The sequence below is a fragment of the Zophobas morio genome, unplaced genomic scaffold, assembly GCF_036711695.1.
Source record: "Zophobas morio isolate AGI-343-1 ecotype UQ-CSIRO unplaced genomic scaffold, CSIRO_AGI_Zmor_V1 ptg000033l, whole genome shotgun sequence".
NCBI classification, from domain to species: Eukaryota; Metazoa; Arthropoda; class Insecta; order Coleoptera; family Tenebrionidae; genus Zophobas; species Zophobas morio.
Window position 1 is genome coordinate 227,426 of NW_026972138.1, and position 13,238 is coordinate 240,663.

At 39.0% G+C, this 13,238-nt stretch overlaps 1 protein-coding gene and 1 long non-coding RNA gene across 2 annotated transcripts; one reads left to right on the forward strand and one right to left on the reverse strand.

Annotated features, from left to right (window-relative positions):
* Positions 1-219: 219 nt before the first annotated feature.
* On the forward strand, positions 220-4,739 carry LOC135139809 (acidic leucine-rich nuclear phosphoprotein 32 family member A). Its single transcript, XM_064070151.1, has 5 exons — positions 220-699; positions 934-1,097; positions 1,151-1,363; positions 2,630-2,895; positions 2,946-4,739. The coding sequence occupies exons 1-5, from the start codon at positions 652-654 to the stop codon at positions 2,990-2,992; spliced, it is 738 nt and encodes a 245-aa protein (XP_063926221.1). The 5' UTR covers positions 220-651; the 3' UTR covers positions 2,993-4,739.
* On the reverse strand, positions 4,070-9,222 carry LOC135139810 (uncharacterized). Its single transcript, XR_010282201.1, has 3 exons — positions 9,134-9,222; positions 4,215-4,469; positions 4,070-4,159 (listed from the first exon to the last, which is right to left on the reverse strand). It is a non-coding gene; the product is annotated as an uncharacterized LOC135139810 (long non-coding RNA).
* Positions 9,223-13,238: the final 4,016 nt, after the last annotated feature.

The window sequence follows — 13,238 nt, forward strand, 5'->3', positions numbered from 1 at the left end:
CGCATTAATCCATTTTTATTTTTGTGCCAAGGCTACAATTAAATACAATTGTGAAATTAAATAAAAATAAATAACATGAATTGAGCGAACGTAAGATTTTAATTTGTAATAGTAAATTATTACGATATTTGGAGCAAATATCGAGAATTCAACACTATCAAAAAATTCAAATATTTTCGCGCCGCACAAACCCAAATGTTGCTGTCCATCAACATCCGCTACATCCGCGTCTTCAAGCAGACCTCGCATGAATAACCCCCGTCGAGTATTTTCTCATAATTATACATCTCTTGAACATCGTTTAAACTCTGTGCAAACGTTTCTACCACCCCACAGCCCCCACAGATAACCCAAAGTGCCAACATTCAAGCCTCAACTGCATTTAACCTCAAAAAATCCTTTACTCTGATTGGTTGGTAAATCTCCCGCCACCGCATCCATTGTGTTATTGTAGGTACCCCTCTAGCGGAGCATTGAAATGCCATGAACGCTGTGGCGGCTAATCGATGAGTTCTTGTCTTGTCCGCTGTCTTTGCGTTGTCGTTTGAAAGCTCAAAGCTGAAGCGGTGTTAGTGCAAGGTTACGTTGTATGAAAACAGCCCAGCGCTGGTCGATTTTGCTTCGTGTATACCAGGATAAAACCATTTCGGGATGGAAAAGCGTATAGATTTGGAAAAACGAGGAAGAAATCCGGCAGACGTAAGTATTCCCGTACCGAGGTGTCGTCAGCGGCTTTATACATGTGCTAACATGCCCATCGTAGTCCCATTCGCAAGAAAACAGGATTTAATGCATTTGTACATGGTTTGTTGTCCTTTATAACGCGTTCCCTCTGTTGGCGCTTCTTTGCGTCGTTTGTTTCTTTGTCGTCGCTAGTTTCGAATCCCAAGCGTCCCGAAATTGAGGTTTCACTAACGAAAGTTTTACCCGCAGATCAAAGAATTGAATTTGGACAATTGCCGGAGTACCAGCATCATAGGGCTCACAGATGAGTTTTGCAATCTGGAGAGTTTATCACTCATCAATGTAGGTCTAACGTCCCTCAAAGGATTCCCCAAACTTCCAAATTTGAAGAAATTAGAATTAAGTGACAACAGGTAGTGGTATTGCTAAAACATGTTCCAGAAGAAGAAATCAATTTTGATTCCAGGATAAACAATGGTCTTAATTTGTTGGAGACAAGCCCCAAGTTAACACATCTTAACTTAAGTGGGAATAAAATTAAGGATTTGACCACACTGGAACCTTTAAAAAACTTCAAGAATCTTAAAAATCTTGATCTCTTTAATAATGAAGCTACTACTGTTGAAAACTACAGGGAGAAAATTTTTAAAATGATCCCAAGCCTTAAATATCTTGATGGGTAAGATTAGTTTATGGCTTCCTAACAAAAAATTAATTCAAAATGGGTTTAAAATTTTGAAGTGTTCATCATAGTCCCTTACTGGTTCTTGCAAGTGTGAGAAGCAAAATCTATTGTTTATTTTGTTGTTTTTGTCATTTGTGTTCTGATTGTTCTTACGATTCTAATTTGTTTGATTTTATGTAAAGTGTTAAACGTAGAGTCCACTCTTTTATATTCTCATATCAGCAGGTGGAAAATGTTGTATTCTCAAGTCGTTGCCTTCAGTTGTTACAATCTAGTGTGGAGGGTTTAGCATTTGTCAAGTTTTTTACATTAAATCGGTGTACAGTATATTTTATTCATTCATTTAAATTATCAGATTTAATTAAAAAAAAAACCTTGACAATTTTCAGTCACAAAATACTTCAGCTTTTTTCCATGTTGTGTGCCCTGACCTAAACAGTTGCAAGTTGTAATGTGCTATGAATGAATGAATTAAATTTTATTGCCCATTTTAACTGCTTTGTTTATCTGCCCTTGCTGGATCTTAAAAATGGTAAAACAATTAATCTTCGCCAACATATTCAAGCCCTACGTTATGTGTACAGTTAACAAAAATTTCACAATGTCATGGACAACCCCGTTGTTGGTTTTGAATTTGATTTACCACTCCATTTCTGTATTAAATTAAAGTTTTCAATGTATAACACAAGATATTTATTTACAAAAACCGTTGCACTGTAATATCAAAATTTAATCCGAAAGCAACTGTAGGGTCATGCATATATTTCTATCGAAATTTTCACTTTTCTAAAAAGAAAGGTAAAACCCAAGTTAACATTTTTCGAAATTTATTTAAGATTATTTCAACTCGCAAAACCACTTTTTAACAAGAATGTTTGAAACATTGCAGTAATTTTGTTTTTTCTTAGAATATTTTCAGATTAGCAACAAAGTAATGTTATAAATGTTAATAAAATGTTCAGGGAGAAATATTAATTTTACACATTAGTCACACAAATTAGATTTTTTATGGCTTGCTATTACAATACTTTAGTATTTGAGAAAAACAAATAATGTACACATATCTGGGACTGAATTTTTAAATAAATTCTTGTTTGATGCATTAAATTTAAATTTTTAAATAATGTCCTCTTAATGCAATTTATGACTCAGAAGTTTAGCCAAACTTCTTTCTGGGTATAGTCCTGTCTCTTCTGTTTTGATGAGATCTGCCTACGACTGAAAGTTTTGAATCACTTTAGTATATAATATTTTCTATAGATTTGATGCAGAAGACTGTGAAGCAGAGGATAGTGATGCTGAAGAAGAAGTCAATGGCAATGATGACGAGTCTGAGGAGGAGGGAAGTTCTGAGGACGATGATGAGTTAGAGGACAGTGTTGGATTAGGTGCTGTTTATTCAGAAAATTTAGATGAACTTTCTGACGAGGGTGACTATGAAGCTGGTGAGGAAGAGGAGGAAGAGGATGGAATTGAAGAAGAGGAAGAGGAAGAGGCTGGTGAAGAAGAAACACAATCACCTGATGGTGAGTATTGTTATTTCAAATGTTATAATTTTTACCATATGTGTTTACAGTTTCAAGGGGTAAAAAGAGAAAATTAGAGGATGGTGAGGGAAATTAAAATGTGTTTTAAGTAGTGATATGAACTAAAAATTGACCAATGATTGTGTCTCCATTTTGCGAGAAGAGACGTCACCCCTGGCTGTGGTATCATACTTTACAAAAAATCAGATTACTGATACGTCTATAATAATTTACTAAATTGATATTCTAAATTTCCAAAAATTGAAAATGTAGTAGTTTTATTATAGTTGTAAAGTATTTCCTTGTAGCAGCCAGTTGTTGTTAATGTAAGTCAATGATGGAAATATATTTTGTACAGGAACACTTGTTCCAATATAGATTATATGTATTAGTAGTTTAGTACGTTTACATAGCTAAGTTATTGGTTTTTTATCTTTTGTTATTTTTTTAACGTGGTAGTTCAATAAACTTCATTTAGTTTGGAAACGTTGCTGTAGACAGTTGTTACTTTTTCAAACATTTAATGCACTCGTCAAATAAGAAGAACACATAAGTGAAGTTTATTGTTAATATTAAGCTATGTTGACGTCATTTTGTTAATGGTATTACAGCTAGGAGTCATAATAGACATAAAACATGAATATATACAGTACAAAATTTTTAACATTTTATACATTTTAGTATTAATCTGCGAAAGAAATTTTAATATTGTCTGTTATGAAGCCTTCTGTATCAAATTTAACTTATATATAGATATGAATATCAAAACTATATTTCTAATTGGGGAATTTCTTAAGCATTAACAAAAATGAATTTTTTAGTAAATATAGTATATTCCTTATTTTTTTCCACTAGTACTGCGCTGTGTCTACATGCGGTCATAAAAAATAACATGTGTAAAAATTAACAAATAATTTTGTTAAGAAAGATGCAATGGATTTAATTAAATTTGCTAGTGGAAACAAAATAGGCATTTTTTTTTGTAACTAGATGAACATCACAAAACAATGCTCAACAATTCCTTAATTATTGGTATTTTGTTGTTACTTATTAAATCTATTCTCAGATTTTAAAATATAGATCTTTCAATGAATTAGTGGAATATGCTATATCTTGTGTAATGGATAATCTCTTGTAATTTCAGTTAAATACACAGTTTTAGTATAATTGTTTTTTTTTTTTTAACACGAAAACCGTCAGGGCTAAGTAGTGAACAAAAAATATATTTCAAGTCAGTGGCAATTTCACCTTTGCTGTTAAACATCTGCAAAAATATTACTTTTTACGTGTTCTATAGTCAGTTAAATATTATTTTTTACCAGTGGAATGAAAGTGGAAGTGGATACACAGTTGTTGCAGTTATTCTTCTATTCACCGACTGTTAATGTGGGCGTGGCCGCACCACTACATGTGGGGACGTGGAATGTCATTTAAGACGCTGCAATTTCAGTTGTCTCTCGTCTGTGTACACGTTTCAAAGTCTGCTGTGAGTGTTATAGACCCACCAACTTGGATGTTAGATGACTTCAGAGTTTATGAATTATTTAAGTGCTGTTTTTAAATTGACAGAAACCCTGTGTGGCGTTGCTGTGATGTTAATGTAGGCAACACAACGCACACGTACTACTTCCTCTCGCCTACGAGTAGGCAACTCAATATGCTCACCGAACACCACTCGTGATTGGTTAGCCTGGCGCCGACGCAGAGACCAACTGGGGACACAAGGAGGCGCGAGTACGGCAAGTACTCTCTTCTGCCGCCGACATCGAAACGAAGAAGATGGGTACCGTCTCCTGTTCCACGTGTAAGATATCCGTTTGTAAATAAACTATAGAGAAACCCTACCTGGTGTTAGTCATTTCCACATTGGTGACCCCGGAAAGAAAATAGGAAGAGCTAGCACCATGGAAGAAATGCAAAAGAAACTGCAGGAACAACAAGAAATAATTTGCCAGTTCCAGACACAACTGGCTACCATCTCCAACAAACAAGCCCTTGATGAGGTAAGAAGTGGTTCAAATCTGAAGCTACCGACATTCTGGCAGCGAGACCCGGTGCTTTGGTTTGCACAAGTCGAAGCCCAATTTAATTGCGCGAGAATCAGGTCCGACCAGACCAAGTACTGGACCGTGGTAACCGCCTTAGACTGCGCGACGCTCCAGCCGGTTGCCGATTTGGTCGCCAACCCCCCAACAGAAGAGACAAAGTACGAAAGCATAAAATCCAGATTGATCGCCGCCTATGCAGACACCCCCGAAAAACGACTACGGAAGCTCATGTACGAAATAGAGTTAGAGGACAAGCAGCCGTCACAACTACTAAGAGAAATGGAAGCCCTAGCGGGTAAGGGGATCAGCGGTGACGTCCTCAAGACTCTGTGGTTGCAGCGTTTACCCCCACAACTACAGATGATCCTCGCCGCAAATGATAAAGAAACGCTGGACAAAATGGCGACCATAGCGGACAAATTGACCGAAATCCACCATACCAGCGCCATCACAGCAAATATTGGTGCCCTAAATCGCGGTACCTCCGCGCACGCCTCTCAAACCGTTACATCGGCGCAAGAAGATGGAATGGCTGCCGCCATTACGGCACTGCAGAAGCAGTTCGTAACTTTATCGACCACAGTAAACCAACTCGCAGACGACAGAAGGCGCCATGGGCAAGGCGAAAACTGGAATCGCGCCAAATTTAGGTCAAGGTCGAATCCGCAGGACGATAATATCTGCTATTATCACAATCGGTTCGGAGCAAACGCCAGAAGATGCGCCAAACCCTGTGACTACAAAAGGCCGTTAAACTAGAGGCGCCGTCGACGATTGAGGTGGTCCACGACGCAGCGCAAACACAACGCCTCTTCATCACCGACCCAAAATCAGGTACCCGATATTTAATCGACACGGGGGCAGAAGTTTCCGTGTTACCCAAGAGATTGTTCTCAGGCAGACAACATCTCAGCCCAGCTGAGACAACGCTCTTCGCGGCCAACGACAGCGCGATCAGAACATACGGCCAAAAGCTAATGTTCCTTGATCTCAAGCTGAAACGTCCGTTCAAGTGGGTATTTATAGTGGCAGACGTAGGCAAACCCATCATCGGAGCAGACTTCCTGAGGCATCACAATCTCCTACCTGATCTCCGCAACCGACGCCTCGTAGACGCAGCCACCCTCTTATCAACTCGCGGAACCCTGGCTATATGCAAGTCGCCTCAGATCACGACAGTGGCCAAGACGACGCCATATCACGCACTGCTAGCGGATTTCGCAGAAATTACACGCCCACCGCCACCTGGAACGAAGCACAGGGGCAACGTGTTCCACCACATCATCACCAGAGGTCCCCCGGTCGCAGAAGCTCCTCGCAGGCTTGCACCCGAGAAGTTGAGAGTGGCGAAAGCCGAATTCCAATATATGATGGAACAGGGCTGGTGCCGACCATCCAAGAGCCCTTGGGCTAGTCCGCTTCACCTTGTCCCAAAGAAACTCCCTGGTGAATGGCGTCCATGTGGCGACTATAGGCGCCTAAACAACGTGACAGTGCCTGACAGCTACCCCATCCCTCATATACAGGACTTCACCTACAGACTCGAAGGTAAAAGTGTGTTCTCCACCATAGACCTAGTGCGCGCATACCATCAAATTCCCGTGGCTGAAGAAGACGTCCCTAAAACAGCCGTGTGCACTCCGTTCGGGCTCTTCGAGTTTACAGTTATGACGTTCGGACTACGTAATGCCGCACAGACTTTCCAAAGACACCTGAACTCTCTAATAAGTGACCTTGATTTCTGCTACGTGTATATAGACGACATCTTAGTGTTCTCCCGAGATGAAGCAGAGCACGTCGAACATCTAAAAATGTTATTTTCTAGGTTACGGGAGCATCACATAGTGATTAACCCGACCAAGTGCGTGTTTGGTGAAGCCGAAGTGAAATATTTAGGACATACGATTTCCGGGAGTGGAACCAAACCACTTGAGACGTCGGTCAGTGCAATCCGCGAATTCCCCAAACCAAAGACAGTTCAAGATCTGCGACGGTTCCTTGGCATGATCAACTTCTACCGACGTTTCATTCCCCACGCAGCCCAGACCCAAACACCACTTCACCAATATCTGAACAACGCGCGGAAGAATGACAAAACAATAGTCGAGTGGACAGAAGAAGCTGAAGCCGCTTTTGAAACGTGCAAGACAGAGTTAGCCAACGCCGCGCTTCTGGCACATCCCGCCGAAAATCTGCCGCTCAGAATTATCACCGATGCTTCTGATTACGCAATCGGGGGCGTACTAGAGCAGCACTCCAATGGGACCTGGCAACCTTTAGGTTTCTTCTCCAGAAAACTTAGCAAGGAGCAGCGCAACTACAGCGCATACGATCGTGAGCTGCTTGCAGTTTACGAAACCATAAAATTCTTCAGGCACATGGTGGAAGGCAGAGACTTTTGCATACTCACCGACCACAAACCCCTCATCTACGCGTTTCAGCAGAAAGCAGGCAAAGCATCCCCAAGACAAGTCAGGCAGCTAGATTTCATCGGCCAGTTTTCCACCAACATTATCCACATTTCAGGAGAACAAAACACAGTTGCAGACACACTTTCAAGGGTCAATGAAATCACAACTCCTACGTTCATTGACACCGACGACTTAGCCAAGGAACAAGAAAAAGACGCCGAACTAAAAGCACTTTTAAACTCTGATACAACAAGCCTGCGGTTAGAAAAACTCACCCCACAGGCCGGCCAGAAAGCTATCTGGTGTGACACGTCAACGGGGGTGGTTAGACCATACGTTCCACAAGATTCGAGAAAAGTAATTTTTGAAGGATTTCACAACCTCTCACACCCCAGCGGCCGAGCGACCAGTAAGCTCATCAAGAAGCGATTTGTGTGGCCATTTATGGAGAGTCACATAATGAAGTGGGCACGAAGCTGCATCCCTTGCCAGCGATCCAAAGTTGGCCGACACACCAAAGCCCCATTACAGCATTTCGATGACGTCACAGAACGGTTCCAACATGTGCACATCGATATAGTAGGTCCGCTACCTCCCTCTCAAAGCTACAGGTATTGCCTCACTATGTCTGACCGTTTCACCAGGTGGCCAGAGATCGCACCCATGACCGACATGACCGCAGAGACAGTCGCCAAGACATTCTACGAAACATGGATTTCAAGATTCGGTTGCCCAAGACAAATTACAACCGACCAAGGGCGACAATTTGAAGCATCCACCATGAATGCCTTGGCGAAAATTTTGGGCATTCAGCGCTCTCGGACGACGCCATATAGGCCCCAGAGCAACGGCCTTATCGAGAGATGGCATCGAACCATGAAGGCAGCCATCATGTGCCATGAAGCAGAAAGTTGGCTAGACGTTCTACCTACAGTATTATTAGGGTTACGTACAGCCATCAAAGAAGACATCGGTCACTCACCAGCAGAGCTGACCTACGGAACGCAACTGAAAGTCCCAGGCGAATTCTTTTTCAGCAATATCGACAGATCCGTAGAACCCACTACCTTTGTAGAAAAACTACGGGACCACATGAGGAAACTTCGCCCAACTCCAGCGTCGCACCACATTAGGCAAAGCACCTTCGTCCACACAGAGCTCAGTAAATGTAGCCATGTTTTCCTAAGAGACGACACCGTGCGAAGACCGCTCCAACAGCCCTACACCGGTCCACACCTTGTTCTGTCTCGTACTGCTAAGACAATAAAGGTCAATGTAGGCGGTAGGGAAACAACAGTGAATATCGACAGAGTAAAACCCGCTTTTATTCTCCAAGAACCAGAACCACCACCGGCTCCATCCCCAGTACGAACACAGGAAGTTACTCAAACCACCAGGTCAGGCCGCAGGTCAACGCTCCCCGCACGTTTCAGAGAATGACAACTGACAGCCGTTTTGACAGCTGTCACCCGTTACTTGGGGGGGGGTATGTGGCGTTGCTGTGATGTTAATGTAGGCAACACAACGCACACGTACTACTTCCTCTCGCCTACGAGTAGGCAACTCAATATGCTCACCGAACACCACTCGTGATTGGTTAGCCTGGCGCCGACGCAGAGACCAACTGGGGACACAAGGAGGCGCGAGTACGGCAAGTACTCTCTTCTGCCGCCGACATCGAAACGAAGAAGATGGGTACCGTCTCCTGTTCCACGTGTAAGATATCCGTTTGTAAATAAACTATAGAGAAACCCTACCTGGTGTTAGTCATTTCCACACCTGCTTAGATACATACGTTTTCTAAAATTGTGTCCTACAAGTCTTATTAAACAGGTTTCTGTACAACGTATGAAAAAAAAAAACAATTATTAGCATTGAACTTTACTTCCTAATCACTGTGGTGCAGAAGGTCGGTGCAAATAGCTTTGCAAATTTGTATACATCAATATTATTTTTACTTTTGGAGAATAAGCTAAAGAAGCACTTTGAATGCGATCAATGTTTTCTAGAAGTTTCACATCTTGTTGACGACGGCGTCTGTCTTATTCTGTTTACGTCTGTCAATCCTCGTCAATCTGCTGGCCTATGATGCTGCTGGCGATTTTAAAAAACCCGGAGATGGTTGTAGACCAATAATCTCCGAAAGTATTGGACTGATTACTGTGAAGGTGTGAAGTTTTCAGTGTACTTTGAGATTATCGTGCAGATGGAAAAACAATAACTAAAATTTGTTTGTTCATTCACATTTGATTACGTCATCTCAAAATTTCACTTAGTATATTTCGCATGAAATCAATATTGTGGCATGCTCCTTTATTTGTTGGTATACGGATTAACATAAAAAAATTTGCCTAAAGTTATTTAGACAGAACTTCCCTTGCCTCTGAAGTATATGCATTGGACTTACCAGTCCGTCGCACCGAGCTTATCTTTTACGCGTTGAGTGTGGCAAAACGTATTTTTACTTCCGTCGGCCGACTCTCTACTTTTACGTTTTCTCGACCTTTCATGACCCCTACAAGACGAAGAAATAGGTCTCCCGTTTCCGTTTGTCCATCTGTCTGTCCGTCTGTCTGGATTTTTATTAGACAGATAATCTCCGAAAGTACTGGGCCGTTTGTTGTCAAATTGTGTATTTATATTAAGAATATCATGTAGATAGTAAAACGCTAACCAAAATTTGTCTAATCATCCCCACCACTAATGCGATGACGTCACTTTAAAATTGTCCATAGCAAATGGGTTTTAAATTGTGTAAAGGTAACATACTCGTAGTCCTAAAGATGTAGTTTATGACTCCGAATAGAGTTTTTACCCGAAACGTCCAGATTTTTGGAAAAAAAAATCAAAATTATAAAATAACATTTTGCAATTTAATTTTGAATCTGTTAAAGCGAATGCTTTGAAATCTTGCATATGTTTTAAGGTTATAAAGAGCATAATAAATTTTTAGTCAAAATATATTTGTTTATCCTCTCCAAAAAATTGATGACGTCAGCTCAAAAGTTTGCCGAATAAATCCTATCTAAAATGTACAAAATATGATAAGTCTGTACTTGTGATATATCACTCCATTCGTATTTTTAGGATTTGCATATACAGGGTGACTCAAAAAAATTGGTCTAAAGAGTTCAGACAGTACTTCCCTCGCTGTCGGAAACTTGACGACTGCATGGCTATTGTGTTTTTTTCTCATTACATTTTTGTAGTGGGAATTTTAAAAAAATGCGATGACGTCATCAACATTTTTGCAAGGACACGTATATCAGTTGGGATAGATGTAGTGTAATACTAAGAATAAAATTATTGTACTCCCAAATTTTCGGGAAAATGAATTGGGTCGTTTTGAATATTGATTTTTTATAATCAAGAAAATAACGAAACAATTTACTCATGTATACGGCAACTGAAAATCGTTTATGTATAAACATTTTTAATTTAAGATGACAAGCGTAACAGCATACGTGAGAGTCAAACAGAGAAACTGTAAACAAAACGACCATCGGTTTTATTGCTTCGACTTCCGCTTATTATATAAAACATTGGGTTTTATTTTAATTCTGGACGGTGAAATTCACAATTGGTTGATTATAAACATGTCTATTTCACATTCGCGGAACCAAGTGAACGCATAAAACAAATGCACGTCTGTAATGTTAAAGTCGATGTAAATAAGCGTGCTACCCTTATGTTTCAACCGAGTTTTTCCTTTAACAAATTTTGTGTCTACCAAATTGGGTTGGTTGAGGTGTAATACTAATAATAAGTGTTGCCTTTAATTTAATCAATAAAATAAATTGACTTCATTAATTTTTTTGAACCACCTCTTAAGAAAATCTAAAAAATATGAATGGAATGATAAATCACAAGTACAAACTCATCATATTTTTTGCATTTTAGATAGGATTTATTCAGCAAAATTTAAGGGTGACGTCATCAATTTTTTTAGGAGGGATGAACAAATACATTTTGAACAAAAGTTTACCATGCTTATGATAATTTTAAAATATCTGCAAGATTTCGAAGCATTCGGTTTTGTAGTTCCTGAGTAAATCAGTAAAATAAATTTACGCTTTCATTTATTTTCTTGAATCACCCTGTATATGCAAATCCAAAAAATATGAATGGAGTGATAGATCACAAGTACAGACTGATCATATTTTGTACATTTTAGATATGATTTATTCGGCAAATTTTCGAGCTGACGTCATCAAGTTTTTGGAGGGGATAAGCAAATATACTTTGACTAAACATTTATTATGCTCTTTATAACCTTAAAACATCTGCAAGATGTCAGAGCATTCGTTTTGTAGTTCCTGATTAAATCAATAAAATATATTTACGCATTCATTAATTTTTTTGAGTCACTCTGTATATGTAAATCCAAAAAATATGAATGGAGTGATAAATGACAAGTACAGACTCATCATATTTTGTACATTTTAGATATGATTTATTCGGCAAACTTTCGAGCTGACGTCATCAAGTTTTTGGAGGGGATAAGCAAATATATTTTGACTAAACATTTATTATGCTCTTTATAACCTTAAAACATCTGCAACATTTCAAAGCATTCTGGTTAGCAGATTAAAAATTAAATTTCAAAATGTTGTTTTATAATTTTGATTTTTTTTCCAAAAATCTGGACGTTTCGGGTGAAAAGTCGATTCAGAGTTGTAAACTACATGTGTAGGACTATGTTATTTTATACAATTGAAAACCCATTTACTATGTACAATTTTGAAGTGACGTCATCGCATTAGTGGTGGTGATGATTAGACAAATTTTGGTTAGCGTTTTACCATCTACATGTACATGATATTCTTAATATAAGTACAAAATTTCACAACAATCGGTCGAGTACTTTCGGAGATTATCTGTCTAATAAAAATCCGGGACGGCAGACGGACAGACGGACAGACGGACGGACAGACGGACGGACAGACGGACAGACGCACAGACGGACAGACAGACGGAAATGGGAGACCTATTTCTTCGTCTTCTAGGGGTCATGAAAGATCGAGAAAACGTAAAAGTAGAGAGTCGGCCGACGGACTCGATTACAATACTTCCTTTGCTTACGCTCGGGAAGTAAAAATTAATGAATGTGCAAAATTTATTTTACTGATTTACTCAGGAACTACAAAACCGAATGCTTTGAAATCTTGAAGATGTTTTAAAATTATCATAAGCATGGTAAATTTTTGATCAAAATGTATTTGGTCGTCTCTCCTAAAAAATTTATGACGTCACCACAAAATTTTGCTGAATAAATCCTATCTAAAATGTACAAAATATGGTGAGTCTCTTCTTGTGATTTATCATTCCATTCAAATTTTTTCGATTTGCATATACAGGGTGACTGAAAAAAATTAATGAATGCGTCAATTTATTTTATTGATTTAATCAGGATTTACAGAACCGAATGCTTTGAAATCTTGGAGATGTTTTAAAGTTATTATAAGCATGGTAAATTTTTTATCAAAATGTATTTGCTCATCCCCCCTAAAAAATTGATGACGTCACCCCAAACTTTTGCTGAATAAATCCTATCTAAAATGTACAAAATATGATGAGTCTGTACTTGTGATTTATCATTCCATTCATATTTTTGGATTTGCATATGCAGGATGACTCAAAAAAAAAAATGAATGCGTGAATTTATTTTATCGATTTAATCAGGAATTACGGAATCGAATGCTGTGAAATCTTAGAGATATTTTAAAGTTATTATAAGCATAGTAAACTTTTGTTCAAAATGTATTTGTTCATCCCTCCTAAAAAAATTGATAACGTCACCCTTAAATTTTGCTGAATAAATCCCATCTAAAATGTACAAAATATGATGAGTCTCTTCTTGTGATTTGTCATTCCATTCAAATTT

Bases quoted from the DNA above. Each gene is read 5' to 3' on its own strand.
- LOC135139809 (XM_064070151.1), top strand. From the start codon at position 652: ATGGAAAAGCGTATAGATTTGGAAAAACGAGGAAGAAATCCGGCAGAC. The intron at 700-933 runs GTAAGTATTCCC...TTTTACCCGCAG, and splicing joins GAGGAAGAAATCCGGCAGAC to ATCAAAGAATTGAATTTGGA. The intron at 1,364-2,629 runs GTAAGATTAGTT...TATTTTCTATAG, and splicing joins AGCCTTAAATATCTTGATGG to ATTTGATGCAGAAGACTGTG.